This window comes from Phyllosticta citriasiana, assembly GCF_038021145.1.
Source record: "Phyllosticta citriasiana strain CBS 120426 chromosome Unknown IWZ02scaffold_1, whole genome shotgun sequence".
Taxonomy (NCBI): Eukaryota; Fungi; Ascomycota; class Dothideomycetes; order Botryosphaeriales; family Phyllostictaceae; genus Phyllosticta; species Phyllosticta citriasiana.
In genome coordinates this window covers 1,222,464-1,244,234 of record NW_027117278.1, presented here as the reverse complement: position 1 = coordinate 1,244,234, position 21,771 = coordinate 1,222,464, and the positions used below count along the sequence as shown (strand labels likewise).

The 21,771-nt window shown below is 55.8% G+C and overlaps 11 protein-coding genes across 11 annotated transcripts; 6 read left to right on the top strand and 5 right to left on the bottom strand.

Moving 5' to 3' along the window:
- The first annotated feature begins 108 nt into the window (after positions 1-108).
- Positions 109-2,201, top strand: IWZ02DRAFT_14282 (Alpha/beta hydrolase family-domain-containing protein). Its single transcript, XM_066761784.1, has 4 exons — positions 109-457; positions 504-642; positions 702-2,007; positions 2,117-2,201. Exons 1-3 carry the CDS (start codon positions 263-265, stop codon positions 1,748-1,750), a joined length of 1,383 nt encoding a protein of 460 aa, XP_066627068.1. The 5' UTR covers positions 109-262; the 3' UTR covers positions 1,751-2,007; positions 2,117-2,201.
- A 1,554-nt stretch (positions 2,202-3,755) lies between these two features.
- On the bottom strand, positions 3,756-5,150 carry IWZ02DRAFT_369695 (ethanolamine kinase-like protein; the record flags this gene model as incomplete). Its single annotated transcript, XM_066764452.1, has 3 exons — positions 3,756-4,762; positions 4,815-4,926; positions 4,995-5,150. 3 exons carry the CDS (start codon positions 5,148-5,150, stop codon positions 3,756-3,758), a joined length of 1,275 nt encoding a protein of 424 aa, XP_066627067.1.
- Positions 5,151-5,899: 749 nt separating this feature from the next.
- Positions 5,900-7,058, top strand: IWZ02DRAFT_478400 (uncharacterized protein; the record flags this gene model as incomplete). Its single annotated transcript, XM_066769071.1, has 2 exons — positions 5,900-6,059; positions 6,229-7,058. The coding sequence occupies 2 exons, from the start codon at positions 5,900-5,902 to the stop codon at positions 6,603-6,605; spliced, it is 537 nt and encodes a 178-aa protein (XP_066627066.1). The 3' UTR covers positions 6,606-7,058.
- On the top strand, positions 6,308-7,058 carry IWZ02DRAFT_14211 (chloride channel). The gene has a single exon (XM_066761774.1). It carries the CDS (start codon positions 6,623-6,625, stop codon positions 7,019-7,021), a length of 399 nt encoding a protein of 132 aa, XP_066627065.1. The 5' UTR covers positions 6,308-6,622; the 3' UTR covers positions 7,022-7,058.
- Positions 7,059-7,065: 7 nt separating this feature from the next.
- On the top strand, positions 7,066-7,535 carry IWZ02DRAFT_439283 (uncharacterized protein; the record flags this gene model as incomplete). Its single annotated transcript, XM_066766769.1, has 1 exon — positions 7,066-7,535. A coding segment is annotated over exon 1 (295 nt), but the record flags the coding sequence as incomplete, so codon positions are not given.
- Positions 7,536-7,946: 411 nt separating this feature from the next.
- On the bottom strand, positions 7,947-9,339 carry IWZ02DRAFT_14179 (mitochondrial carrier protein). The gene is made up of 3 exons (XM_066761768.1): positions 9,142-9,339; positions 8,895-9,084; positions 7,947-8,783 (listed from the first exon to the last, which is right to left on the bottom strand). The coding sequence occupies exons 1-3, from the start codon at positions 9,172-9,174 to the stop codon at positions 7,981-7,983; spliced, it is 1,026 nt and encodes a 341-aa protein (XP_066627063.1). The 5' UTR covers positions 9,175-9,339; the 3' UTR covers positions 7,947-7,980.
- A 523-nt stretch (positions 9,340-9,862) lies between these two features.
- On the top strand, positions 9,863-12,201 carry IWZ02DRAFT_486584 (uncharacterized protein; the record flags this gene model as incomplete). Its single annotated transcript, XM_066769277.1, has 2 exons — positions 9,863-9,915; positions 10,599-12,201. The coding sequence occupies 2 exons, from the start codon at positions 9,863-9,865 to the stop codon at positions 12,199-12,201; spliced, it is 1,656 nt and encodes a 551-aa protein (XP_066627062.1).
- A 232-nt stretch (positions 12,202-12,433) lies between these two features.
- Positions 12,434-13,371, top strand: IWZ02DRAFT_14141 (uncharacterized protein). The gene has a single exon (XM_066761764.1). It carries the CDS (start codon positions 12,666-12,668, stop codon positions 13,164-13,166), a length of 501 nt encoding a protein of 166 aa, XP_066627061.1. The 5' UTR covers positions 12,434-12,665; the 3' UTR covers positions 13,167-13,371.
- Positions 13,372-13,857: 486 nt separating this feature from the next.
- IWZ02DRAFT_439274 (polymerase) lies at positions 13,858-16,528 on the bottom strand. Its single transcript, XM_066766768.1, has 2 exons — positions 15,408-16,528; positions 13,858-15,292 (listed from the first exon to the last, which is right to left on the bottom strand). The coding sequence occupies exons 1-2, from the start codon at positions 16,455-16,457 to the stop codon at positions 14,066-14,068; spliced, it is 2,277 nt and encodes a 758-aa protein (XP_066627060.1). The 5' UTR covers positions 16,458-16,528; the 3' UTR covers positions 13,858-14,065.
- A 46-nt stretch (positions 16,529-16,574) lies between these two features.
- Positions 16,575-20,104, bottom strand: IWZ02DRAFT_439272 (DDHD domain-containing protein). The gene is made up of 4 exons (XM_066766767.1): positions 19,095-20,104; positions 18,758-19,048; positions 18,014-18,644; positions 16,575-17,967 (listed from the first exon to the last, which is right to left on the bottom strand). The coding sequence occupies exons 1-4, from the start codon at positions 19,889-19,891 to the stop codon at positions 16,915-16,917; spliced, it is 2,772 nt and encodes a 923-aa protein (XP_066627059.1). The 5' UTR covers positions 19,892-20,104; the 3' UTR covers positions 16,575-16,914.
- Positions 20,105-20,126: 22 nt separating this feature from the next.
- On the bottom strand, positions 20,127-21,718 carry IWZ02DRAFT_504459 (uncharacterized protein; the record flags this gene model as incomplete). Its single annotated transcript, XM_066770359.1, has 4 exons — positions 20,127-20,766; positions 20,817-21,385; positions 21,436-21,513; positions 21,564-21,718. The coding sequence occupies 4 exons, from the start codon at positions 21,716-21,718 to the stop codon at positions 20,609-20,611; spliced, it is 960 nt and encodes a 319-aa protein (XP_066627058.1). The 3' UTR covers positions 20,127-20,608.
- Positions 21,719-21,771: the final 53 nt, after the last annotated feature.

The window sequence follows — 21,771 nt, the reverse complement described above, 5'->3', positions numbered from 1 at the left end:
GTCGGCAGTTGGACGACCAATTATCCGCACCTTCGTCTCCTCCGTCATCGTCAAAGACATATCTGTGCCAGCTGCATATCTCTGAACTTCATCACAGCTTTCAAGGGACAGCTTCCGTCGTTGGATTTTCAAAGGCAATTCCTTCCGGCTATGTTCTCGTGATACCCAATCTCCCCGCATTCAAAAGAGGTCCAAGACCCTCAATCAGCCTCGTTCACCACTATTGTTGGTTACTGTTTTTCCATTTCTGTTCTCCCCTACCATGGCCTCCTTTCCATTCGAGATCAAAGAGCACGTTGTGCCATGCCAGCACATCCGAGCCTATGCCCGAGCCACTGCACACAAGCAGGAAGAAGAGCTCCACCTCGCCGTGAAGCAATACATTCCACTGGATAATCTTACCCCAGAGAAAGGGGATGTCACCATCATCGCTGCACACGCCAATGGTTTCGCAAAGGTAACCAAAACCCCCTTATCAAAGAAACAAGACTAACAAACTCTAGGAACTATACGAACCCATGTGGGAGGAGCTGTACAAGCGCTCAAAGGCAGAAGGATTCTCAATCCGCAGCATCTGGATAGCCGACGCAGCGCACCAAGGTGCAAGCGGTGTGCTGAACGAGAAGAAGCTGGGAAATGACCGTATGACTCCCCCACGCGCCAATCGAATGCAAGAATATATCAGCTCACCAGTCAAACAGCCAGCTGGTTCGACCACCCGCGCGACCTGCTCCACTTCATCAACGTCTTCCGCCACGAGATGGTGCGCCCAATTGTCGGCATTGGGCACAGCATGGGTGGCAACCACCTCGTCAACTTGTCGCTAATGCATCCGCGCCTGTTCGAAAGCCTCGCCTTGGTCGACCCCGTCATCCAGCGCGTCACGGCGCTCGATGGCAACTTCTTGCCCGCCGCGCAATCGACCCGCCGACGAGACATCTGGCCATCGCGCGCAGCGGCTGCGGCGTCGTTCAAGAAGCACCCATTCTACCAGCGATGGGACGCCCGCGTGCTGGACCGCTGGATCAAGTACGGGCTGCGCGACTTGCCAACAGCCATCTACCCATCTCTCGAGGCCGCGGCCGCAACCAACCCCAAGGTCTCTTCCTCACCCGCACCTCCCCAAGAAGGCCCTCCCGTCACTCTCACCACGACCAAGCACCAAGAAGTCCTCACGTTTCTGCGGCCCAACTTCGACCCGCACGCCGTCCCCGTCGACTCCTACGCCCAGCGCCTCGCCGACCCGGCGTCCGTCGTCATCGCGACCAAAGACGGCAACCGCAACCCGCACACGCACCCGGACGTTGACGTTGCCAAGTCGAGCCTGTCGCTCGACGCCACGCCGCCGCTCTTCTACCGCCCCGAGTCGCCCCTCACCTTTGCGCAGCTGCCGCACCTGCGGCCCACGCTGCTCTACGTCTTCGGCGGCCAGTCGTACCTGTCGACGCCTGAGCTGCGCGCCGAGAAGATGGCCGTGACGGGCACGGGCGTCGGTGGCAGCGGCGGCGCGGCAAAGGGTGCCGTCCAGGAGGTCGTCTTCGACGATGCTGGCCATCTGGTGCCGATGGAGGAGACGGACCGCACGGCGCGCGAGGTCGCGGGGTGGCTAGGCCGCGAGTTGGCGCGGTGGAGGGAGAAGGAAGAGGCGGAGCGCAGGGTGTGGTCGAGCGTCAAAGAGGGCGAACGCAGCATCATGAGTCCGTTTCTAGTCGAGATGCTGGGCAAGACGGTTGGGAAGGTGAAGCTGTAGAAAGGTCCTACTCAAATTCAAGGGGGCTGGCTCTGTCTGACTCTGTCTTGTTTGGCGAAAACTCGTCATCAGGGGGTGCATCATTGGTTGCATCTTCGGTCTTGCCAGGGGATTAACGCAGCATGATGGCCGTGTATGTACCGTCCAGTATGCATTGCAGGAATTGGCCTTCCTCTCTCCCACGCGGCTGAGGCGGCTCAGCGCTATCAACAAAAGCCTTTCGACCACTCGGAACAGACCGGGTCGGGCACACAAGAGTCAGTCGTCTTCCAGTCGTGTCAGTCAGCCATGCATGCATACAGTAGGTACTTACACACATACCTGCTCGCCGAAGCTATGCAAGTACTGACTTTGCAAACACGCAAGTGTCGTGCCGTAGGTGCGCGGCGCTAAATAATTAGCTACGCTACCTTACCGTACCTTACTAGTTACCTACATACCGAGTTAGCCGCCAGCTGGCATGCACACCGGTGAGCGGGTAAGGTAGTCCGCAATTGAAGCGACCTACCATCATCTCCTGGCAGAGCGAGTGTCCTTACTTCAACATGCTTCGTCCAGACGAATCCGAATCCGACCCGTGAGTGCGTTGTTGTCCTGCCAGGAAGTAGAAACCCGCGCCGCGCCGCCCATGGCAGACGGATTCAGGCGCGCTTCCCGTCGCACGCACGCCGTCGCTCCTCCGCATCGCGACGGACTGTGGGCCTACTTTACTCCTACTTCCGCCTACACAGACAGGTAGGCGACAATCAGGGGCTCGTTGCTTTACTATAGAGCATGGCTTAATGGATTTTCCATGTACCAACAACGTTTGCCCATCGTCCCACTTGTTGCGCGATCCCAAGTCGTGGTATTCTCACTTTGTTCAAAAATATATATATATATATATATCGTGACGACGGCAACCATGGCAGACGGGCGGACAGGCGGGCAAGCAGCAGCACCGCGATTTGGATCGTCCATTCGTTCCCTTGTATACTTGAGCCCCCTTTCGTTCTTCCCCTTCGAACCAACCATTCTGACACTCCCTCGTTGGCATCCTTCACGTGGAATAGTCGTTGGTGACAAATGTTGAATGTGCGCGTCCTCCGCCGTCTTCGCCCTCGAAACCTCTCGATCTACCGCTCCACGTTTTCTGTTTCTCTCTTCTGATGGACCCAGCGACTGCAACTAACAGGGAATATTAAAGGAGGGAGAGGGGGGGAAGAGCATAGACGGCGCGCGCGGCTAAAGGTACAGGTTCTGAAGTCGAGCGTAGGTGCGTGCACGTTTAAGAGTGCAGGTTTGCCAGGCCGCGTAGCCATCGAGTCCTTTATCGCTTCATGTCGTTGAAGACGTTGATTTTCTTATGTAAGGTTTGAAGCTGTGGGCGCGGGGGGGGGGGGGGGGGGGGGGGGGCAAGGGATGGATAGATGTGCTGGTCCAAGAAAGCGATCCCAGGTTGTATCCTTTTCCTTGCGTTTTCCTCCTCTCCTTTTCTCATCCTCCGTCTTCTCTTCTCCATTCTCTTTTCTCTGCTCTCGCATTCGATGCTGATTGCGCTGCTTGAAAAAGGATAATCGAAATGACAGTGAAGTGCTCGCCTTTGAAGCGCTCAAAAATGTAGATCGTGACGACAGGATAAGCAGACCGAAAAAGCCAAAGGGGAAGCGAGGGAAGCCAGAAACCACCCAAAGTGTGAGCGACTGAAATCATTTGCGAGTATTTAGGTGTCCTGATCCAACGAATCAATGGGTTCAACTGTACCCGTGTAGCAGAGTAGCCAACCAACGCCCGCCTGCCCACCCACGCGCGCGCGCCCCTCCAAAGATCCGCTGGTAGAAAGAAATCGTAACAACAGTGGTAGGAAAGACGGTAAGAGACGCCCGTAATTTACGGCTGTTGAATCCGCCGGGGCTCCCTGTTGAATGCCCCATCCGACCAAGAAAAGAAACAAGAAATAAAGACATTAAAGACGGACACGAAACTTTTTTGGGTGGCTGACAACTCGCTCACATTACGTCAGTCATCACTCTTGAGCCCACCGCTTCTCCCTCAACGTCATTTCGCCCGTGCGCCGGCCGAGCAGCTGGTCTTTCCAGGCCCAGTACTCGCCTAGGCGCACCTCGGCATAGTTGGCGTAGTCAAAATCAATCTGACTGATGCGGGCTTGGATCAGCGCCCACACACCCCAATAGAAACCGGGAATTCCGCGGAACGCGTCGACTTCTTGGAACAGCTGGTCCGTCTTGCGTTCCATTTCGGCGTCGGAAAAGGGATGCGGAAGGTGGGCGCTGTGCGACTCGACGTACTGGCGGATAAAGTCGCGACGTTCTGAACGCGTTGGCATGGCGTTGTAGTCGCACTCGAAGCCGCCCCATTCGGCAAAGTGGTTGGCAATGTCAAAGGCGGCGGGCGCTGGGGTGGCATATTCGTAGTCGATAAAGTCGACTTTGGCGGCTTCAATGGACGAGTCGGTCGAGTGAGATTCGGCGGTTGAGGCGGGCGAGGCACCCGTCGAGGGCTGCGGCTCGATAATGACGTTGCCGTACAACAGGTCACAGTGGCTAAAGACCAAGGGATTTTCGCTGATTCCAGGAGTCGATCCCAATAAGCTCACGATCCAGACCAGCTCGTTCTGCAACCTCTGCCTGCGCTTCTTCTCCTCCTCATTTTCCTGGGGCAAGGAGTGGATCCACTTTTGCATGACCGTCCAAAGGTTGGGCGAAGGCTTGTCTGGGGTGATGTTATCAACGGCAACAAGCCACGAAGACTTGCGCCTGTGGCCAGATTGGCTGTTCGGGGCTGAAGAGCTCTCCTCGTTGGGAATTTCCGAAATGATGCTGTCGATGGGTAGTGTCGCGTGCCACTGTGCAAGGCGACGGGCGACACCACGCCAGATTTCCTGCCTACGCAAATCGGCCGGAGAGCATACTGTTCCTTCGATAAACCTGTACAGCAGCCCGTTTTCGAAGCGAGCAAAGAGCGGGGGCGCGAGTTTGTGAGTTGCAAGCAAGGAGTGGGAGAGAGTCTCTCCTGGAATTCTGAATCAGCAGATGATCAAGGCCCACCAACTATGGATACACACGCTCTCTGTCAATCAAGACATCGGTGCCGCGGCCGTAGGCTCTCATGAGCACGGCATCGCGGTCAACTTGCTCCTCGGACCAGCCGGGCAATCTGTTGATGGCTTTGAATAGCTGTGGGTGGGCGCGTTCAGTGCGGTGGTCAGCGGGGGACGGGGCCTGGCGGCGTGCCTTTGACGTACAGTGTTGGTGATGCCATCGGTGAAGCGGACAAACTCAATTGTTTGCTGTGACTGGTTCCAGTCGGGTCTGAGGGCCAGGATCAGGTTCAGAGCCGACTCATGGGAATTGGCGCTGTCGTAGCGGAGCGGGATGTATCGAATCGAGTCGTGTTCCATGGTGGGTAGAAATGGGACGGCGAGAGGGAGAAATGGGGGGGGGGGGGAAGCGTGAAGGAGGTTGTTGGTGGGAGAGGGAAAAGCAGAGACGAGAGCAGATGGTCAGTGGTGGTGCGGGAGAGGTGGTAGCGGCGGCGCGGGGCCCTTCATGTGAAGTGACGGCGCCCCACAGCAAGGGGCTAGGGTCGACTAGTGACGACGGGTGTGATGTGGTCGAGGCGGTGGCGAGGCTGAGATCTGGTCGAATGGCAGACGGTGGAGCGAGGGACGCGGACGAGCAGAAACGAGGGAGACGGCAGTTGATGTCCCTTAGAGTTGGACCCCTCACTTTGATACTTCTGGGCCCGTTTTGTTCCTTTTGGCTTCTAGCCGCCAGGAACAATGACCTGAAGAGCGGCCGGGCGAAACCCTGGTCCAGGCACGTGCTCACTCAACAACCACGGAACTGAACTGCTGAACATCTGCCTCAGGCACCAAGGAAGTCTTCCCTCAGATTCATCGCGACCACATTCCTCCGCGCTCCACAGCACTCCACTTCTCCAAGCACGTCCAGCCGCCGTCCACCTCTACCATCACGTGTGGCGCCACGCCGTACAACACCTGGACTGCACCTGATCCTCCAACCACTTTCCGCAGAGTTGTAGATAAGCTCTCTACCTGATGCGAGCCGCCGCGCTAGATATCATGGCCTCGAAACCATCCTCTCTGGTCGCATGGACATGTTCCACCTCTGCGCAAAATGGCACAGCATGGGGGCCATGAGCCAGTCAACGAGCGTACCCACCTGCTTTCCCCCCACCGCCAACACCCGCTCTTTGGACGAAATCCGCTACCATGAACCATCTGAGTCCCTTGCCGGTTCTGCTGTGACCACAGAGGAGCAGCAGTTGATGTCGTCGAGTGCCGTCGGTGAGCGGCTGGCTTAAAACGACTACACCACTATCGACTGGCTCCACGACTTGGTACCCCTTGCGCTCGAGCTACTAAGTCCAGACATTGACGTGAAACCAGGTCAAAGAGCCTTATCGCTACCGCAGGCTCCATTCCCACAAAGGTTTGCGATATGCCGTTGCTGCAGCTTTTGACTCCTGCTCCGGCTGGATTGCTGCCGCCATCATCAGCACGCTAACTGCTTGTGCCGCCTTTATCGTTGATGTGGCAGAAGCAACCGTGTCCGACTGGAAACTCGGCTATTGCATCAGGAATCCGCTGCTGAGCAAGGAAAACTGCTGTAACAACGAGACACGTCTCTTGGGAGTCCGTCTTGCCACAGACGCATGCGCGGATTTCAGAACATGGTCCACCGGCTACTGGACGTCGTTTGCAATTCATGCCGGATGGGCACTAGCCTTTGGGATCATCAGCTGCGGCGCTACAATGCTCACCCGGCGCTCCCTTCCCGCAGTGACAGAAGACAGGACCGATAGCTACGACTCCAAGCCTACAGCTGCTTGAAAGGTGTTGTAATATACATGGCCGCTGGTAGCGGCATTCCAGAAATCAAGACCATTCTCTCTGATTTTGTGATTCCAAACATTCTCAACTTCAAAGTCCTTGTCGTAAAGGGCTTTGGTTCCATCTTCGCTGTTGCAACGGGAATGTGCCTGGGCAAGGAAGGCCCATCTGTGCACATGTCGACCTGTGTTGGGTACCTGGTTGCCATGTGGTTCCCCAAGTACAAGGACAATGGCCGCAGACTAAGCGAGATGCCATCTGCTGCGTGCGCGTCTGGCCTCAGCGTAGCCTTCGGAGCCCCTATAGGCGGTGTTCTCTTTAGCCACGACGAAATCAGTACCTACTTTCCTCGCCAGGTGCTGTGGCGCGCTTTTCCCTGCTCCCTCGTCGCCGCTGTCGTGCTCAAAAGGCCCTGAATCCCACCAGCACCGGAAAGCTCGTCCTCTTCGAGACCAACTACGGCACCTCGTATCGTGCCAGCCATCATGTAGTCTTTGTCGTTCTCGGAATCGCCGGCGGCGTCTTTGCCGGTATATTTCGCAAGGCGAACTTTGCTTGGTCCAGATGGTTTCGAAGTTTTAGTCATCATCGACATGTCGCCCCTCGTCGACCACACGCCGCTTACCCTCTCGCCCGTCGCGCCGCTCGAGTACGCCGTCGAGCTGTTTGGGAAGCTGCGTCTGCGTTATTTGTGTCTTGTCGATACGCAGGATGCGAGCGGACGCCTCGTCCGCGTCGTGATTAAGAAGCGCGTTTTGAGTGTTTTGGAGGGCGCAGGGGCGGATCAGACTATAGGGCGGAGAGGAGCCCTCAATCTTGGGAAGGGGGGCTTTCTTTGGTGTTTTGGATTGTTAGGAAGAGGAATGTCGCGTAGAAAGGGGCTCTTGAGTTGAGCTGAGTTGATTTTATACTGAGCAGCCGCGGTGGGTTTGCAGTTTTTATGATTGACGAAATTGCCATTTGCGCCGTTTGTCGGTCGCTGTCTATATGATTTTGTATGTATATAGCGTCTATGTTCTACTGTCTCAGTGTCATCATGTAGTCAGACGGCTCCGCGCGCCTTACGCAAAGCGCCTGGTTTCCAACGCCTTGGATGTAGACTGAATGAAGTCCGAGAAATGGCTGGCCAGGATGCTGTGGCTCCCTGCTCACCTGTTCAATAGATCTTTGAAAGGGGGAAAGGGAGTGTGTTGGAAAGATCAGTTGCGATCGAGGCAGAAACGGCGGTTGGTTGTAGGTATGAGACGAGCCGCGTGCACGCCCGGCATGGCACTTCTCGGGCTCTTCCGCCTCTTCCCTCTCTTCTAGCTCCGCCTCCCACCATCGATCTCTGATATCCAAGTCCGACTCTTTACCAAACAGCTTCGGCACCGCTTCACAAGACATCTTCGATGCCCACATCCTCGCCCCTGCGCCTTGCGAGGAACACGCGCCCCGTCTCGTACACGCCCAGATACAAGCCTAGGCCTACAAATGTCCACACGCCACGCAGCGCTCCGCCGCGCCAAAGCCCGCGCATGCCCTCTCGGGCGAGGATTTCGCGAACGATGGCCATGCTCTTGCTGCCGCCGGCGCGCTGCCGTGTCTGAGACTTTTTCTTGCCGAGCGCGTCGACCAGACCGTTGCCGTTGCCATTGCCTGGCTTGGGACTGGAATTGGCCGATGCCTCGCCGTCAGCCGCCGCAAGCATTATCCGCGTCTTGAGCACATCAATGGGCGTCGTAAGGACAGCCGCAACGCTGCCCGCGGACCCCGCGCTCACAGCCGTCACCAGGCCGCTCTCGAGCAGGGTGCCCGTCTTCGTTCCCTCGCGCTCGCGATGCGCCCATATGGCCTGCTTCATGCGCTCAAACAGCGGAAACTGGATGGCCGTGTGGGGCAGGTTGCGGCCGGCCAGGGCCGAGTAGCCGCGCCAGAGGGCGAGCGGGTTGTGGCGGAACTTGCGCAGCGTCTGGACGGTGGGCGAGACGGCCGACGAGGTTGCTGCCGAGGTGTTGACCATTTGCGCATTCTGCTTTATGACTTCGGCGGGTGTGAGGATGGCGCAGGAGACGAGCTCGCCAACGGACGACGCCGCGGCGTGGATGAGGGGGTCGGGCAGTGAGCCATGCGGCAGCGAATGGGCGTGCGTGTTCAGGAAGGCCTTGACGCCCTCGTATGTGGTGAAGAATGCTCCTGCTGGGATCAAATTAGGCCATTGAACGTGGCGAAGAAGGTGGAGAGCTTTTCCAGAGGCGGATGGGTGATGAGGTCATAGGTTTGTAGAGGGCGGCGGGGGGCAGTAGATACAGGAGGGTAGCGTGGCAATTATGACACTGCCGACGCCCTGATAGGCGCCGCGGAAGAGGGCGCGGCGGTTGATTGTGTTTGTCGAGGCATTGTAGAAGAGGCGCGAGAAGTCGGGCGACTGCAGGCGCGTCTTGAGGGTGTCGAGCGGATAGACGAGCAGGTCAACGGTAAAAGCTGCGAATGCGCCAGCCTGCAAGGGGGGCCAATGGTTAGGGTGGGAAAGCGAGCGGGCGGGGAACAGTCTCACCAGGAGGATGTCGGTGTGCGTGTTGCCGGACATGGAGGACCTTATTCGAGCTCGAGAAGCGCAAAAGTGATTAATATTTTGGAGAAGGCGAGGGGAGGGGTGATGGATTATCTGATGTTGGTGGATGAGGGAATGATTGATTATCTTCGATGGAGATAAGATTGATACGAGAAAGCGCCCAGCTACCTGGTCTGGTACCTTAGGTCCCGTCGGGCAGGCAGCTGCTGCTCACGTGGCCGGGAGCTGGATTGATGGGACGCGAGGGTTGACAGCGATCTCGGCTTTCTGGCAAGTTCGGCGTCGATCTGTCAGTTTGTGTGAGTAAGACGGACGTCGCAAAAGACAGTGGATGCTTGTCCATGAGCAAACCACACATCATAGGTGCGGTCGGGTGGGTGGTGGTTGCAACTCACGTGGACAACGTCATAGGCAGGTTGCGGACCTTCAGTTAGGGGACTGGACATCGACGGCTCAGGCTCCGGATGCCATGAAACGTCGATGAGAGTGAAAGTTGACAGCCTCAGGTTCTTGCGTTTGTTCTGTCTCAAAGCCACGAGCCAGTGCGTCCGGGGAACTTGTCAACAAGCCGTCCCGTGGCTCCAGCGCGCGAATCACTGATGACTTCCAGTCTGCCTCTTCCTTCGGCAATCCCCCGCCGGGGTCGCAGCTAGAGAGGCAAACAACATCACGAGAAGAATCAGCAACATCGAAGCTACCGGCAATGCGGCCACCAGCATTTCTCAAGCTATGGAATTGCCTATTGGCCTCTGGCATGTGGCAAGGCCGAGCCGGCCGACGTCACTGCACAGCAGACGGACCCCACCACCGCCAGTAACGTAGATGACTCTGTGACCTTGTGCTGCCACAGCCTTCGTGCCGCCTACCGACTCCTGTTGCTGCTTACCTGCTTCCTCCCTGACACTCTTGCGCCTAAGAACCACGTCCGCCGCTCTCCCTCGCTCATCATCCCATCCACCCCCCCCCCCCCCCCCTCCCCCCCCATCGCATCCCAACCCAGCCCAACCCAACCAGCAGGGCCAACTCGCAACATCCCAGACCCAGCATAGGCCATAGGGCCCCTACCAGCCAGCCCATCAGCGACCCCGTTAAAACACACTCCAGCCGCACACCCGTCGCTGCCTGCCTGCTGTCAACTCCAGCCCCTCTTTCGGCTTCCTCGTCACCTCGTTGCTGCAAACCCGTCCGCTTCACCTTTCCACCTGGTAAGATCACTCATCTCTCTCCTTCCATCAACCTACTCGACCTGACTCGCCCGCTTCCAGCCACGACCCTATTCTACCTGGATCCCGTCTCCTGTTTCACAGCAGACCCAACCTTGGCGCTTCTCTCGGTGCTTGACCTTGCCCACCGCTCACCTCGAGTGTTGATCAAGTCAACGCGATGTCCGAGTATCGCTTCGACGAGGGCTTGCGCCGTGCGCGCACGACTCGCACTAGAGAGCCCGAGTATGTTGAAGAAACCTATGTTCAGCGCGGAAACGCCCCTGCCCAGCGTGAGCTCGTCTACAGAGGCCCACGCGATGACAGCATCGAAGACATTCCGCGCGACTTCCCCCCGCCAGGCGCTGAGTACCGCAGGACCAAAGTGCGCGAGAACTATGGCCCGCCCATCAGGCGCGCCCGCTCCGCCGGTCGCCGCGACTATTACGACGACGAGTACGACGACTACTACCCTCAACAACGTGGCCGCCCTTACCGCGAAGACGCTTACTACTCTGACGAGTATGATCGCCCACCGCGCCGGGAGCGCCGCAAGTCTCGCGTCGAGGGCTTCCTTGAAGACGCCGGCCTGGGAGGCATCGTTGGCACCGTTCTTGGCAAATCCCGCAGCAAGAGCAGAGATCGCAGTCGCGGTCGCGAGGACAGATATGACCACTATGATCGCTACGGCAGCCGGAGCCGCAGCCGCGGTCGTCACGGCAAGTCGGAGCGCAAGTGGCAGCAAGCCGCTCAAGCAGCTCTGGTCGCCGGTGCAGTCGAGGCATTCCGCAGCCGCAAGGACCCAGGACCGTGGACCGGCGAAAAGGGTACCCGCATCGCAACCGCGGCCCTAGGTGCCGCTGGTATTGATGGTTTGGTTGACCGAGACCCCAACCGCAAAAGCAAACGCCACACGGCCGAGGCCGTCATTGGTGGTCTTGTCGCCAACCGCCTTGCCAATGGTCCTAGAGACCGCTCGGGCTCCCGTGGCCGCTCCCGTTCCAGGTCCATGTCGCGCGCTGCGTCCTTGTTTGGCCGTAGCCGATCTCGTGGTCGTTCCGTCGGAGGTCAAGAAGGTGGAGGTACTATTAAGAACCTCGCCGGTGCGGGCGCCATTGCTGCCGCTGGCAAAGCTATTTACGACCGCGTGCGCTCCAAGTCACGAGGACGTCGTCGATCAGGAAGCTCCTCGAGCGAAGACAGTTACGTGCCTTCGCGCGGTCGTCGCTACGGTCGGTCTCGAGACGGCGGCCCAGCCGACTATTCTGGCCCGGCTAACGGCCCGCATCTGCGCAGCAGCAGCATGAGTTCCGAGTCAACGACAGACATGGAATACCAGCGGAAGAAAATGCGAGGTAAGGAACTCCTCACGGCAGGCCTCGCCACGGTGGCTACCATCCACGCCGCACATGGGGTGTACTCATCGATGGTCGCATCGGAGAATCGACGCAAGCTCGTATCCGAGGGTGAAATGTCGCCCGAAGAAGCGCGCAAGCGCAAGAGCAAAAACATGTTGCAGGATGCGGCGGCGGTGGGTATTGCTGCGCTGGGAATCAAGTCGGCGTTCAGCGAGTGGAAGGAGATGAACGAGCAGCGACATATGGTGCACGAACTCGAGACTAAGCGGCGCAAGAAGCGCAAGGCTCGTGAGCGTGCGGCCCAACTACAACGCGAACAGCAAATACAGAATCAGCGTCTCCTTCTCAGTAATGGCTCTGCTAACCCGTCTGGCACGACAGCTCCGCCCGCTGGCTACGGCTATGGCGCGCCGACGTACGCAGACGCAAACCCCTATTCGGCCGGTAACCTGCCGCCCCCTCCCATGGGCGCCAGATACTAGCCTCAACGGTCCCCGTACACGGTTGGCAGCCTGCTAGCCGTCTGCACTTTGCTTTGCTTCATTTTTTTTTTTCCTCTGCGTTTTGACATGCAGGTTCGACTACGAGATTTCCTTTTTCCATTTCCTTGCTGTCTATTGGTCGACCGAAGACGTCAGACGAGCGAGCGAACGAACGACAATCGACCGACCTACTTTTTTGACGACGAAACGATCGACTTGGGGGGAACGATGAAAAACAACAACAAGAAAGGGGTTTGCCATCAGGTGCAAACGGGACGTGGGGGAAATGAGCGATGAATGGGGTGGATCAACAAGACCAACTTTTGCTTTTGGGGGTTTGGTCTCTTTTGCGACATCATTGACGGGTCTCCTTTTGGCTTCATCATCTCTTTTTTTCTTTCATTTTTTTGCTTGTTTGGGGCTACACTACAGTTTATACCACACCTATTGCACACACGATCATCATGACCACTGGCTTTGACCACCTCTACTACCCCGTCCCCCCCCTTTCTCCTTTTCACCCACACGACACCACACGACACCACGCTTTGAGTTTTCCAGAACCCCTTTTGGCACCTGCACAACGACGGATGATCAGTCAATCCGTAGCGGGCGTCGGGATTTTTTCATCTGGCTTTAGCAGTCGTTGGCTTTTCTTGCTCCTTCACATCATGCTACTCTGCACGGCACGACCCCTTTTTGGTTTGGATGGGATCTTTCTTCTCTTCCACACAACCACCTCTCTTTTCCCTCTCTTCATAGCTGCTACGAAAATCAGAACTTCACCAAACCCAAACAACCAAACCAACCAATCACTGAGTAGAATGAGGCACCTGGATGTTCTTCGGAGCGCTACTCGTCCTTTTTTGTCTAAAAGTTGTGTGTCTCTTTTTTCTCTCTTACAGCTGCTGGCTCGTTCTCGCTTCTCCAGACGTCCTGTCCTCCTTGTCCAAAGGGCGTGGTGACTATGATCGGACTGTGTGAGCCAAACGCTAGATTTCGGCTTGTGCACAGGAAACGATCCTCTCTACGGACTTTTCGCAGTGGGAATTGCTGACCTGCTGGCTGGATGCGTTTTTGACCCAGAGACACGCGCGCGCGCGCGCGCCGAGCGCCGAACAAGCTGAACCAGACGTCAGGTGGAACTGCGTTGTCCCCAGTGTGGTAGGGTGGGGGTTGGGGTGGGTGAGCAGGAGGGAGGGAGGGAGGCTGTGTCTACCTTAGCGCGTCAGACGGAGATGACGAAATGAGGGTTGGGTGAGTTGTTTGGGTGGGTGGCTGGACAGACGACGACGGAAAGGGTAGGTACCAGACGAGATGGACGCAGTTGTCGGAGGATGCATGGACGGATGGATTGTGTGTGGGTTGGTTTGGGTTGCGTTGGGTTGTCTTTGCCTGCGAGGTGCGCGGTGTTACGTAAGGTACCTAGATGGCGGAAAAGGAGGGTAGGAGAAGTCGAATCGAATCGAATGCAACCAAGCTCCCTTTCAGAAAACGAGGACAGAGAGTCTGATGGTGCCTTTTGACGCCAACGTGTTTTGTCAAGAATCTTGTTGCGTCGACGATTGTTGGCGTGGTAGAAATGGACAGGCTGAAAAGGGGTTTGCAGGAAAAATTCTAGATGTAGGATGTCTCCCAGGTGGAAGTTGTCAAAGCAAAATTGGGAGCGCTTTCATTGTCATAAGGCGGTGAATCAACCAGGCTGGCTTTGCAGACCTAAAAGACGCAGTGACTATATGAAGTATTGCTCGCCCTTCTTCCATGTACCAAAGCAAGCAAGACATATGCCAATGCAGAACGGCCGTTGCTCCCAAAAACCCCCAGTCATGCAGCGCAATACCAACCACGGCACCATCCAGTCCGTCTAACAAATCCGGTGCTCCGGCCTCCTCCACGGCACGCCCAAATGCTCAAAAATCTTCTTCTCACTCGCCCCCTCGACCAACTCGCCCTCGGTCAGCTTCTCGCGGCTGCGGCCTCTCATGACGTTCTTGTAGAGGCCGCGCTGGTTCAGACGCATTTTCCTGCGGCTTGCCAGGAGGCGGATCGAGCGGTTGAAGATGTCGTTGCCCGTGAAGTAAATCAGCGCGGCGCCCAGCTCTGTATGCGGGACGAGAAGCACGTCGATGCGGCGCCAGGGGCCGTCTCCCTCTTTTCCATTTGTCTCCGTGGCTGATGTTGCGGTTGCGGTTGCGGTTGAGCTGCACATGCTGGCGGGCAAGGCGCAAGCGCCGTGCCACTTGGATCCCGTCTCACTGCGCGAGGCTGCCGCCAGCGCCACCTTGAGGTATCCGACTTGCGTGAGCTGTGGGACGAGCTGGTCCAGGACGACGGCGTGCAAGTGTGCCAGCGGAGCGTTGGGATGTGAGATGAGCATGTCAATGTCGCCGCACGAAGCGGAGCCGCGGCGGTACGACCCACCAACAGTGACAGTACAGTCTGGATCGATCTTGTGGATGGCGGCAGTGACGACAGCGGTATGGCGAGTGACTTCATCTCGCGGGATGCGCGTGTTGAAATCTTGGTAGTGCGCAACGCCTACTTGCTGTGCTGCTGTCAAGGGCACGTTGTTCTTGTGCAGGTCTTCGAGAGTTTTGAGGCCTTGCATCACCCACTTGGATGCCTGCGAGAGGCCTACGCCGTAGATCTGCATGAATGTCTGCATTGCAGCGTCCATGGGGTCGACCAAGGTAGCATCGTAGCGGCGAAGCCGATTCGTCCAGACAATCTCTTCGATTTTGGTTGCGAGCCGCTCGCCAACGAATGGGAGTTCAAACGCTTGACCTTTGGTCATGATTTTCTTATCTTGTTTTTTAAGAGTACTAACGGCCCTGCGGTATCCGCGGCATCGCCACTCATCTCCAATGCGGTCGTAGTAATGGCCCATTTCAGTGAGGATCTCAATTGTTCTGACGTTGGGGTTGTTGCTGTCGCCTTTGCCATCGTTCTTCTTCATGCATTGCCAAGTCTCGTTCTGCTTTCCTGCAGATGAATACTTTTTGGCCTTCTTCTTGGGTGGGTTATCTTCTGTATCAGTGTCTTCTGCATCGCTCGGGACAGCTGATGTTTCCTCATCCTCAGAGTCCAGAGGCTGCGAATTAAGTCAGCATACTGCCTGCAACGATGAAGCATAAACTTCCAGGGGCATAAGTAATAAAGCCTTCAAATCGATGCAACGCGCAACCTCATCTCGCAAAGTGACCTACAAGATGCTCAGTATTTTTCGCCTCGGCGATCATTTCATCGAGTAAATCATCGCTCCCTGGACTGTTGTGGCTGGTATCCAGATCCTGAGTAGCTGAAATAGGCTCCTCACTGTTGTCAGCGTTTTTGAGTAGTGCTTGGACGTCGAAAGCCTGATTCATATTTTCTCCGCAGCTTTCTTCCTGCGACGGTGTTTTTGGTTCGCGGGCCATGACATCCTGCTTCGGCGGCTTCAACTGGAGTGATTGCGAGGACTGGAGACTTGATGGTTCGTCTGGGATACTTGTAGGGTTGGGTTTTGGATCATGGCCCAAGACATGGTACTGAGGCAAATCTGTGTCGGTCAAGGACTTGTACGTGATACAGTCAGAAGGCCAGCTTTCCGACACGACTTTTACGCCTTCCAAAAAGTCTTCGGGGAAGGATTGTCTCTTGAGCCAGTCCTTCATCTGATCAATGTGAAAGGTCCTGTCCACGATGACGTGGGAGATGTACGGGCAACACTCGACGACCCAGGTTGCGCCATATTCAAGGGCTTTGATGATTCTCATACGGCGAGCAGTATGCGCGTCGTTGTTGGGGAAGAAGAAAAAGACCAGGTCCTTGAAGATGCGCTGATCTTCGCGCACAAGGCGAATTTGGGCATCACGCTTCTTTGTTCCAGGCCCTTGTGGGAGTTTTGCAAACGAGGCCAGAGGCCGGCCACTAGAAGCTGCCGGGTCTTCATACAGCAGAAGGCCTGCCCCCGGTATTTCTTTTGGGAAGGAAGTCTTGCCAATAGAAGTGGTGGTGCGGTCAGCGTCAGTGGACAAGGTATGGCTTTGGCGAGATGTCGTGTTAAGAGAAGATGCAGGATGGGTCAAAGGTGAAGATTCAATGTCGTGTCCCAAGGATTGATGTGAATGATGAAGATGCCCGTTGGAAGTTGGCTTTGTGCGCCCTGAAGAAGCACTCCAGCCACCATGAATTTCGTCGTCTTCTTCATCCTGGTCCATGGCAAAGATGGCGTCAAATAGCCGTTCCTTCCTCCGTAGAGAATCGCGTTGGTCCATAGTCTTGGTTTGCGACCATGGCGAAGGTAGCAGCGGGATAATCGACAAGGCGAGATGGAGGTTGTTGTGTTGGTAAAGCGGCACAGTGGTAGAGGCAGCAGCCATGATCCAAGACAAGGCAGCTGCCGAACCACTTCACTAAGCGCTAGCTGCTGACCCGGCGCTCCAAGTAGCACGACAACGAATCAACCAAGCCCAGTCGCGACCACAATGGCCAAGTCCTCTCGTGTTTCTGAAATGTCTTACGAATACATTCAATGGTACAGTCATCTCTCTCTGTCTACTGACATCTTGTGCCAAACTTAAGTCCCGTCTACAATCATTAAACCGACAGCGCGAGGAAAACAGACAATGGACAATTAGGAATTTCGTACAATCATGAACGCTCACACTACCACTACAGCGCCTTGCGCAGGGGAAAAGACCGCCAAGCAACGGAAAAGGGGACATTAGGAATTCAAGACGACCGATCCTTTCTCTTGGCCGCTCTCATTGGTAGAATGGTGCCTTCCTTTCCAAACGGCCGACCCACTTCCATCACAAGCATTCTGACAAAGTCTCTCGAAATCCAGTAGCTACTGTGCGCTCCCAGCATCGTCAGATACTGAATCTCGAGCGGACCACCACCGTATTTGAGGAACCAGTCAATCTGTCCATTGTCGTTGAGAGCGTATGCGCGCTCTTCGGCAATCTCCTCGCGGCTGAAGTTGTGCGTTTCCAGCTCCACATTGGACGGCAGCCGTGGCATGCTAGCGCGAAATGGCACAACTGACGCGTCACCACTTCCGAGGGGATTTCGGAAAGGATTTGACAGGTTGAGCCAGGACGTGTTTGCGCTGGGCACAAAGGCCGGCTTGAGCGTCGCAGCGTAATCAGCGTCAACGGTTGCGTTGAGGCGATATGCCACTGGATCATAGGGATTGACCACGTTGTAAATGTTGTCGACTGCTATGCAGCCATACGTGTCTTTCTCGCCAGCAACACCAGGGCTGAATTGATGTGGAGCGCCCGGCTTTTTTCGGTCATGCCTTGGTCTCAAAGCCCCCTTCTTCAGCAGCAGAAAAAATCCGGCTGGGCTGCCACAAAGGAAGAGATCCGCAGTGTCGAAAAGGAAATGGTTTGTCGGAAGGTCTTGTTCAGGAGTCTTTGGGTCGCCAAAAGCTTTATCGACATAAGTGGGCTGGTGGCTAAGAATGTCCAGGGCCATGACACTTCCCAAAGAATGAGCCAAAATGTGCACGCGTCCCCATTCTGCGAATCCAGGATTGTTCTTACACCAGAGTCGGTAAATGCGGTTGGCCTCTCGGATGCAAGCAGCTATCATCTTTGAGTGATGCTCGACAGAAAGATAGTAGGGTATATCCAACATGACATCGCTAATAATGTTCCGCACGGATGGCAAGGTATCTGGCGTGATGTCTTTGAGTTTGAAGGGGTTGAGAGCTGGATCCTCAACTTCCTCGTCGCGATAGCCTCCGTCTTCGAATGAAAGACTTAGACGCCAATTGACCTAGATCGAGTCAGTCTGGTTGCGCGTCCGATGAGAGCCCACGTACCGGAAGCACCATGATTCCTCCAATATCCTTCCGCAGGTTTCCTCTCACACCGTCACTGCCAAGCTCCACGTTGACTTCTCGGCGGAAAGCATTGATAGCATGCGTAAAGTGAAAGCTTTCAACGCGCTCAGAGAGCTTCTGGCCGATGCCATGAATAACGAGAACGAGGTCGGTCACCACTGGACGATCAGAGTGGGAAAGGGCAGAGTCGAGCTTCATTCGTCGACCAGGATGAACACCGCCCATTGAGCTGGACACGCCTTCTCTGGCTTTTTCGAATTTGGCTCCTTTCTTTGGCGGATGAATCCTGTTCCAGGTTTCTTGATCAAAGCCTCGGACCACCTGAATGCCAATCTTGCGACCTTTGCGGATGTAGTTCGCCAGCGGACGTCGGCCGTAATATGCCGACGGTTGAAGGTTGGGCCGTAAAATATACGCCTCCTTGCTGTCGGCATACATCACTTTGGAGTTCAAGTAGAGTCGTTTTTGGCCATCTCTACCGAAAAGGCTGGAACCAGAGGCTTTGTTGTCCGCGCCTTCCGAGCTGTTGGAGATGTCGATCATATCTCGAGCGTGTTCTACCAGTTCGTCACGTTCTTTTTCCGGTGAATTTTCCGATTCTTCACTAATGCTACATCCGTATTAGACTCAAACACTTGCGATATATGTCCGAAAAGTCAAGTCTTCACTTCGAAACACATGGGGCATCACGGAAATCCAAAGCACATTGCACAAGTCACTAACCTTGATAGGAATTCGCCCCGAGAAGTTCCCGGTCTACTTTCAGCTGGCTTCTTTTTTGGTTTCTCAGGCCAGAGGGTATGAGCGACTTTCATTTCTCCGAGAGCCCCAACCTCAATGGCGCTATTGAGTTCGTCGCGCCAAGTCTCCGTCCACGGCTGGAGAGAGATGTAGCCTGCTTCCAGTAAATTCGCAATATCGGTCTCCACAGGCAGCATTGTGTCCTTGTAAAACCATGTGCCACGGATCACAGGCGCCACGTCGTTCAACGGGGACCAGTATATGGGTTCCATTCTGAATATTTAGCCAAAGTCGTTGAGAGTATTCTGGGCGCACTTACTGCAGATTCGGCATCACCACTTCATGGAGTCGAGAGATACCGACAGGCACCTTGGCAGAGGGCCCAACGGGCTTTTGCTTGACAGGTCTGCTTTTGCTTTCCCTTCTTGGATGACTCCTGGGTGAGCTGCTTGGCGCAGTCTCCCAGTCATAGCTATCCGTGTGCGCATGGCTTAGCGGACGAGGGACATTTCTCCTTGAAGGGGCCCTGACAAAAGGTGTACCGGTGGTGGACCCTTTGTCTATGAGCATCTCAAGGTCCGCAGGATCTAATGTGCGCAGAGAGGCCGACAAGGCTCCTTGACCACTAAAGTCCCTGGTGTTGCCACCGCTCCTGTCTTCGTAAGAGCCAAAACTTCGGGACGACTGACCGCCTCTACCTGCATCATCGCGTACCCCGGGAACAGTAAATCCCCTGCGCCTTGGCTCTGGCAGACCAGCGTCGGAGCCAGATTGTGACTCGGAACTTAGCCGCGACTGCTCCACAGCATTCTTTTCTCCGCCCTGCTCTTCGTTGTACTTCAACAGCTTTTTCCGCAGGCTCATCCACGCAGTCTCGAGCTGGTGGTTGTCGTATTCCGAGAAAGCGCGTGGGGGTGCTTTGGACAGGTTGCCAGAACCGGTGACTGGCGGGGGCAAGGGACTCAACGGGTCGTCGATGGCCAGCGGACTGGTGTAAAAGAAGCGAACGGTGATTGGGGGAGCGGGCTCTGGAGCGTGGAGGATTTCGCGGACATATTGGTTCTCTGGCCGGGCGAAAGTCGAAGCCCGCTGGGACTTGTTGTTTAGAGCAGACATGGCGGATAGGCTACCTTGGATGGTAAAAGGCGAATGTGGGGGTGCAACGGCGCGATCATGGGCCGCTGGTCATCCAGCATGGTTTTGGGAGAGTTTGGGATGCATAGCAGCGCAGAGTGGCCGTGGGGTGTAGAGAAACACGTAGAAAGCGGTTTGGCGGTATTGATGGTGCAGCACATCCATCAGACCAGACCGGGTCGTGCGGGTGAGGTGAGCCGGGCTATGACGACATGGTGCCCCAGGCACTGGTGGACCTCAGATAGGTAGCGCTCAATCGATAAATCTCCCATTGACAGCGCCAAGCAGAGCCCCTCCGCCCTCTCCATTCCCGCTCCGCTCAACTACCACGTATCAGATTCGATTCGACTCTCCCCTCACGTTCCCAACGACTCTCTTCTTCGATACATGCTCTCCCATTCTTTTCGCTACCGACGCGTCAACAGCATCCATCACATGCTACTTCCGGGTCCCCATGGCCACATGCCGTCGTAACCTAAAAATATCGCCTCGATCCCGTCCCAGCCACTGCTGCTCTAACGTTGCCATCTTCCTTTGATTTAGCCGCTTATGCACATTCATGCGCCGGTCACTCATGACCAAATCAGCGCTTTCATGATCAACACGCGACACTTCAAAAACACCTGTCTACGACCTCGTCGGCACTAGCCTCTGCGAATACCTCCTCTCCGGTTCCCATCACCACGACTGCTCGCCGCCTCAAGAAACGCCCATGTACTTTAACAGCTTCCTCTCCGTCTGCTCCCAGCCAGGCAGCTCTTCTTCCAGGTACCTTTTCGCAACAATTCCACCAAAGTTACCCTCGACGTCATCGCACAAATCTATGTTTCGACGGGGACCGATGACAATTGAACGACCTGGTTTGATACTTAATTCGACTTCTTGAATGCTCCAGATGCCTTCTTACCGTTGACACTGGAATCTTGCGCCAGTCGCATGACAGCTTGCCGTGCAAGGCTGACCTCGCCGATTGGCATGCCGCATTCTTTGAACATGTCCATCCACTCCGTCGTCATTGGTGTTGCGAGGAGCCACGGGGCGAGAAGGTTGATGCGATGGCCTCTTTGGGAGAAAATCGAACGAGCGCTACGGAAAAGACCGCGAGCCGCATATTTTGAAGCCGTATAAGCAGAAACCATTGGGATGTCTGTGTACGCAACCATGGATGAGATCAAAATGAGACACTTTGGTTCCGCTGCTGGCGACGAAGACTCCAGTTCGAAATACTCCAGCGCCAATCGCGCTGTGAAGTGTATTCCAACAGCATTCACTGCGTACTCTTTCATCACTGGCGGCTCGGGGCTTTCACTCAGAGAAGAGCTGAAAGGTTGGTCTGGGCGGAAGAAGGGCTCGCCGAAAACGCCTGCAGAAGCAATGACGAGGTCGAGGCGACGATCTGGGTGAAACTTGACCGCGGCTTTGAAGGCTTCAACCTGTTCCTCCCAGGAGTTGACATCTGCTTTGGCGAATTGGACCCTATCAAATCAACACGCTTTCTAGTGAGTGTCGTGATGTACGATTCGTACCTCAGTCCTCTCTGTTCAAGCTGCAAGGCAAAGGCTCGGCCACGTTCCTCCTGGATGTCCACCACGGTGACATGTGCGCTATTCCAGAGTCAGTACTTGAAAGCTCTTCAATTGGTCTCATTTCATACCCCCTTTCGGCAAAGGTAGTCGCGAGGTCAGCGCCAACTCCAGAGGCGCCACCTGTGATCAACACATTTTTCCCGTCCAGTGAGCTCTCGGTTACCGGTGCGTTGAGATCGTCGATAGATAGCGCTGGCGAAATCGATAATGGTGAGGAACCCATCTTTCCTTCTCTCAAAATATGCGGTGTGTTTGCTCGGGAGCCAGGGCATCGTC

Coding starts and splice junctions, on each gene's coding strand:
- IWZ02DRAFT_14282 (XM_066761784.1), top strand. CDS start 263: ATGGCCTCCTTTCCATTCGAGATCAAAGAGCACGTTGTGCCATGCCAG. Junction 458..503: donor ACGCCAATGGTTTCGCAAAG/GTAACCAAAACC, acceptor AACAAACTCTAG/GAACTATACGAACCCATGTG. Junction 643..701: donor GAAGAAGCTGGGAAATGACC/GTATGACTCCCC, acceptor CCAGTCAAACAG/CCAGCTGGTTCGACCACCCG.
- IWZ02DRAFT_14211 (XM_066761774.1), top strand. CDS start 6,623: ATGGCCGCTGGTAGCGGCATTCCAGAAATCAAGACCATTCTCTCTGAT.
- IWZ02DRAFT_14179 (XM_066761768.1), bottom strand. CDS start 9,174: ATGTCCGGCAACACGCACACCGACATCCTCCTG. Junction 9,085..9,141: donor CGCACACCGACATCCTCCTG/GTGAGACTGTTC, acceptor CCCCCCTTGCAG/GCTGGCGCATTCGCAGCTTT. Junction 8,784..8,894: donor AATTGCCACGCTACCCTCCT/GTATCTACTGCC, acceptor ATTTGATCCCAG/CAGGAGCATTCTTCACCACA.
- IWZ02DRAFT_14141 (XM_066761764.1), top strand. CDS start 12,666: ATGACCACTGGCTTTGACCACCTCTACTACCCCGTCCCCCCCCTTTCT.
- IWZ02DRAFT_439274 (XM_066766768.1), bottom strand. CDS start 16,457: ATGGACCAACGCGATTCTCTACGGAGGAAGGAACGGCTATTTGACGCC. Junction 15,293..15,407: donor CGAAAAATACTGAGCATCTT/GTAGGTCACTTT, acceptor CTTAATTCGCAG/CCTCTGGACTCTGAGGATGA.
- IWZ02DRAFT_439272 (XM_066766767.1), bottom strand. CDS start 19,891: ATGTCTGCTCTAAACAACAAGTCCCAGCGGGCTTCGACTTTCGCCCGG. Junction 19,049..19,094: donor GTGGTGATGCCGAATCTGCA/GTAAGTGCGCCC, acceptor CTAAATATTCAG/AATGGAACCCATATACTGGT. Junction 17,968..18,013: donor GAGGAATCATGGTGCTTCCG/GTACGTGGGCTC, acceptor GACTCGATCTAG/GTCAATTGGCGTCTAAGTCT.